The sequence below is a fragment of the Ascaphus truei genome, chromosome 4 (assembly GCF_040206685.1).
Source record: "Ascaphus truei isolate aAscTru1 chromosome 4, aAscTru1.hap1, whole genome shotgun sequence".
NCBI classification, from domain to species: Eukaryota; Metazoa; Chordata; class Amphibia; order Anura; family Ascaphidae; genus Ascaphus; species Ascaphus truei.
This window is the reverse complement of record NC_134486.1, coordinates 399,105,925-399,112,675: the sequence shown is the minus strand read 5'-3', so window position 1 is coordinate 399,112,675 and position 6,751 is coordinate 399,105,925. Positions and strand designations below refer to the sequence as shown.

Below are 6,751 nucleotides of genomic sequence, written 5' to 3'. Positions count from 1 at the left end.
ACACACACACCCCTACACACACACCCCCCTACACACACACCCCCCTACACACACACACCCCTACACACACACACACCCCTACACACACACACACCCCTACACACACACTCCCCCCTACACACACACTCCCCCCTACACACACACACACACCCCTACACACACACACACCCCTACACACCCCCCCCCCTACACACACACACACACACTCCCCCCTACACACACTCCCCCCTACACACACTCCCCCCTACACACACACACCCCCCTACACACACACCCCCCTACACACACACACACCCCCCTACACACACACACTCCCCCCTACACACACACACACACTCCCCCCTACACACACACACACTCCCCCCTACACACACACACACACTCCCCCCTACACACACACACTCCCCCCCCACACACACACTCCCCCCCCCACACACACACTCCCCCCCCCACACACACTCCCCCCCCCCACACACACACACACACACACACTCCCCCCTACACACACACACACACACACACTCCCCCCTACACACACACACACACACACACACACACTACCCCCTACACACACACACACACACACACACACACACACCCCTACACACTCCCCCCTACACACACACCCCCCTACACACACACCACCCCCTACACACACACACACCCCCCCTACACACACACACCCCCCCCTACACACACACACACCCCCCCCTACACACACACACACACCCCCCCCTACACACACACACCCCTACACCCACACACACACACACACACACACACTCCCCCCTACACACACACACACACACACACACACTACCCCCTACACACACACACACACACACACACTCCCCCCTACACACACACACACACTCCCCCCTACACACACACAGACACACACACACTCCCCCCTACACACACACACACACACACACACACACTCCCCCCTACACACACACTCCCCCCTACACACACACACACACACACACACACACACACACACACCCCTACACACACACCCCTACACACACACACACACACACACACACCCCTACACACACACACACACACTCCCCCCTACACACACACACACACACACACTCCCCCCTACACACACACACACACACACACACACACTCCCCCCTACACACACACACACACACCCCTACACACACACACACACACACACCCCTACACACACACACACACACCCCTACACACACACACACACACACACACACCCCTACACACACACACACACACACTCCCCCCTACACACACACACACTCCCCCCTACACACACACACACACTCCCCCCTACACACACACACACACTCCCCCCTACACACACACACACTCCCCCCTACACACACTCCCCCCTACACACACTCCCCCCTACACACACACACACACACCCCCCTACACACACACCCACACACACACACCCCTACACACACACACACCCCTACACACACACACACCCCCCCCTACACACACACACACACACCCCCCTACACACACACACACACCCCTACTGACACACACACACCCCTACTGACACACACACACCCCTACACACACACACACCCCCCTACACACACACACACACACACACACACACACACACACACCTACACACACACACCCCCCCCTACACACACACACACCCCTACACACACACACACACCCCTACACACACACCCCTACACACACACCCCTACACACACACACACTCCCCCCTACACACACACACACTCCCCCCTACACACACACACACCCCCCTACACACACACACACACACACACCCCCTACACACACACACACACACCCCTACACACACTCCCCCCTACACACACACACACACACACACCCCCCTACACACACACCCCCCTACACACACACCCCCCTACACACACACCCCCCTACACACACACCCCCCTACACACACACCCCCCTACACACACACCCCCCTACACACACACCCCCCTACACACACACCCCCCTACACACACACACACACACTCCCCCCTACACACACACACACACACACACACCCCTACACACACACACACACACACACACACACCCCTACACACACACACACACACACTCCCCCTACACACACACACACACACACACTCCCACACACACACACTCCCCCTACACACACACACACACACTCCCCCTACACACACACACACACTCCCCCTACACACACACACACACACTCCCCCTACACACACACACACACACTCCCCCTACACACACACACACACACACACACACACACACACACACACACACTCCCCCTACACACACACACACACACACACACACACACACACACTCCCCTACACACACACACACACACACACACACACACACTCCCCCTACACACACACACTCCCCCTACACACACACACACACACACACACTCCCCCTACACACACACACACACACACACTCCCCCTACACACACACACACACACACACTCCCCCTACACACACACACACACACACACACACACACTCCCCCTACACACACACACACACACACACACACACACTCCCCCTACACACACACTCCCCCCTACACACACACACTCCCCCCTACACACACACACACTCCCCCCTACACACACACACACTCCCCCCTACACACACACACACTCCCCCCTACACACACACACTCCCCTACACACACTCCCCTACACACACACACACTCCCCCTACACACACACACACTCCCCCCTACACACACACACTCCCCCTACACACACACACTCCCCCCTACACACACACACTCCCCCCTACACACACACACTCCCCCCTACACACACACACTCCCCCCTACACACACACTCCCCCCTACACACACACACTCCCCCCTACACACACACTCCCCCCTACACACACACTCCCCCCTACACACACACTCCCCCTACACACACACTCCCCCCTACACACACACTCCCCCCTACACACACACTCCCCCCTACACACACACTCCCCCCTACACACACACTCCCCCCTACACACACACTCCCCCCTACACACACACTCCCCCCTACACACACACACACACACACACTCCCCCCTACACACACACACACACACACACTCCCCCCTACACACACACTCCCCCCTACACACACACACACACTCCCCCCTACACACACACACACACACACACACACTCCCCCCTACACACACACACACACACACTCCCCCCTACACACACACACACTCCCCCCTACACACACACACACTCCCCCCTACACACACACACACACTCCCCCCTACACACACACACACACTCCCCCCTACACACACACACACACACACTCCCCCCTACACACACACACACACACACTCCCCCCTACACACACACACACACACACTCCCCCCTACACACACACACACTCCCCCCTACACACACACACACTCCCCCCTACACACACACACACTCCCCCCTACACACACACACACTCCCCCCTACACACACACACACTCCCCCCTACACACACACACACTCCCCCCTACACACACACACACTCCCCCCTACACACACACACACTCCCCCCTACACACACACACACTCCCCCCCTACACACACACACACTCCCCCCCTACACACACACACACTCCCCCCTACACACACACACACACACTCCCCCTACACACACACACACACACTCCCCCTACACACACACACACTCCCCCCTACACACACACACACTCCCCCCTACACACACACACACTCCCCCCTACACACACACACACACACACTCCCCCCTACACACACACACACACACACTCCCCCCTACACACACACACACACACACACTCCCCCCTACACACACACACACACACACACCCCCCCCTACACACACACACACACACACTCCCCCCTACACACACACACACACACTCCCCCCTACACACACACACACTCCCCCCTACACACACACACACTCCCCCTACACACACACACACTCCCCCCTACACACACACACTCCCCCCTACACACACACACACTCCCCCCCTACACACACACACACTCCCCCCTACACACACACACACACACTCCCCCTACACACACACACACACACTCCCCCCTACACACACACACTCCCCCCTACACACACACACACTCCCCCCTACACACACACACACACTCCCCCCTACACACACACACACACACTCCCCCCTACACACACACACACACACTCCCCCCTACACACACACACTCCCCCCTACACACACACACACACACACACTCCCCCCTACACACACACACACACACTCCCCCCTACACACACACACACACACACACACACTCCCCCCTACACACACACACACACACACACACACACTCCCCCCTACACACACACACACACACACACACACTCCCCCCTACACACACACACACTCCCCCCTACACACACACCCCCCTACACACACACACACTCCCCCCTACACACACACACACTCCCCCCTACACACACACACACTCCCCCCACACACACACACTCCCCCACACACACACACTCCCCCACACACACACACTCCCCCCCACACACACACACTCCCCCCCCACACACACACTCCCCCCCACACACACACTCCCCCCCACACACACACTCCCCCCCACACACACACTCCCCCCCCCACACACACACTCCCCCCCCCCCCCACACACACACACACACACACACACTCTCTCCCCCCCCCCCACACACACACACACACACACTCTCCCCCCTACACACACACACACACACTCTCCCCCCTACACACACACACTCTCCCCCCTACACACACACACTCTCCCCCCTACACACACACACTCTCCCCCCTACACACACACACTCTCCCCCCTACACACACACACTCTCCCCCCTACACACACACAAACACAGCCATGAATAACAATGTCTACATTCATCTCTCCTGCTGGCAGCAAAACCTGGTAAGTTACAGGAATGCCAGCAGTAATTATGGAGGTTTGCCCTCACACCCTTGTGAGGTGCCCTATGTATGGATGGGAGGGGCTACATACTCTGAGTCCCTAGTTAGTGACATCAGAGATGTGCCTGCTTCCTGAGGTATATAAGGCACTGCACTGCCTAAAGTTAGTGTGGTTGCTGCGGGTTGATGTTACAAGGTAAAGGAGAAGCAGCAAGTTCTGAGGTGCCCGCTAGTGCAGTAACTAGTGGCACTGTTCTAATTCCAGCCAGAGAAGGCCAACTGTGTCCAGGGACCTGGCACAGGGGTGATATCCCTGCGGTGGAGAGGGGATCCCACTCCATTGGGAGGGCGTACCTTTTAAAGGGGAGCACGAGCAATGTGCGGCTGAAGCACTTACTGTGAGGGGCAGCTGGGCCTTATCACCACGCACAATAAAGATGACTTGTTCAACGAGAACCCCATGGTGTGCGTCTACAATTACTCTACAGGGGCCCTCACCACCAAGAAGGAGTTCCTCATCAGGACCATCTACCTGATACGCATAGATCCTGATGAGGTGGAGGCGCTGCACATGATATAGGTAGGACTCGCACCCACTACCTCAGCTGCCTGTCTGGCTTGACATCCCCGAATACCATCATGCGGGAGACTCAGGAGTCCTGTTGCCTACAGGTGCACCACCAGACACGAACATGTAATGAGGGCTGGATAGACCACAGGGGCCAATGTGAGATTGGGTGGGTCAGACCAGTGGGACACAAACACACTATTACCGAGGCAGCAACAGATGTGAGTGACTGGAGGGGGGCGGGGGAGAGAGGAAAGGCCGCGATCCAAGCAGGGGGCTCCCCGCCTCTGCCAGCAACCGCGCAGCCACCACTGCCCGCCCCATCTCCCGCACCCCCGCTACCACTTCCTACACCAGGGCATCGTGTCCTGTGGGCGGTGGAGCATGGTGTTGGCAGCCTGCACCACTTAAGCACCATCCCGCACCTCACGCCGCCGCAAGGAGAGGGGAAGAGGGGGTGGGGGGAGGAGGGACACCGGGCGCCAGCATCGCTGGCCGCCCAGCAATTTTGCTTCCGTGGCCCGGTGCCGGGTCGCGACCCACCATTTGGGAAACGCTGCCCAAGAGAGTAAAAGATTGTACTACACATCACAAGCCTTTTACCTGCTAGAAAGGCAGAAAATGGAAAGTAACAATATTTGATGTCCATATCTGCCATGTTTTATGGAAATATTCCTTTTAAAAATGTGAGGGGAAAAAAAAAAAAAAAAAAGCGCAGTTTTGGCCCATTTTCTTCCAGTTGCCAGAAATGTTTAGCCTTCATTGTAATTGGAGCGGCAGACTTCACTTACCAACATCAATAGAGCCAAGCATGTTTCGACAAGCACGGTACTGTATGGAACCCAGATGACGGGCTACATCAATCAGAGTACCTTCAATGATAGTGTTGGGACACTCTGCAGTATGTGCAATTCTTTGCAGAAACAAACAAAAAAAATAATCACTTACATCTTCCTGAACTCACATGCCCTACTACTATATATTGTATAATTACTTCTTTATTTAATTACGTGCATGTCAAATTGTCTTCTGTATTGTTTCAGTAATGCATGTACCAATGCGTCCAACATGAAAGGGCCTCTTATTTTTGTGGGATTATAGAGATGAAACATTATGGTATTTGGCATCACCTGAAATTGCCAATAGAAAAGGGTGATCTGGCACACAAGCAATGAAGCACTATAATGTCACCTGCCGGTGCCCACGGACCAA

General features: G+C 56.2%; 1 protein-coding gene across 1 annotated transcript in view; it reads right to left on the bottom strand.

Moving 5' to 3' along the window:
- The window catches only part of TRIM35 (tripartite motif containing 35), a 12,243-nt gene extending 5,794 nt beyond the window's left edge, over window positions 1-6,449 (bottom strand). The window contains exon 1 of the mRNA XM_075594876.1: window positions 6,331-6,449. Within this exon, the coding sequence (XP_075450991.1) occupies window positions 6,331-6,352 (22 nt within the window). The 5' untranslated portion in view covers window positions 6,353-6,449. The remainder of the gene's footprint in view (window positions 1-6,330) is intronic.
- Window positions 6,450-6,751: the final 302 nt, after the last annotated feature.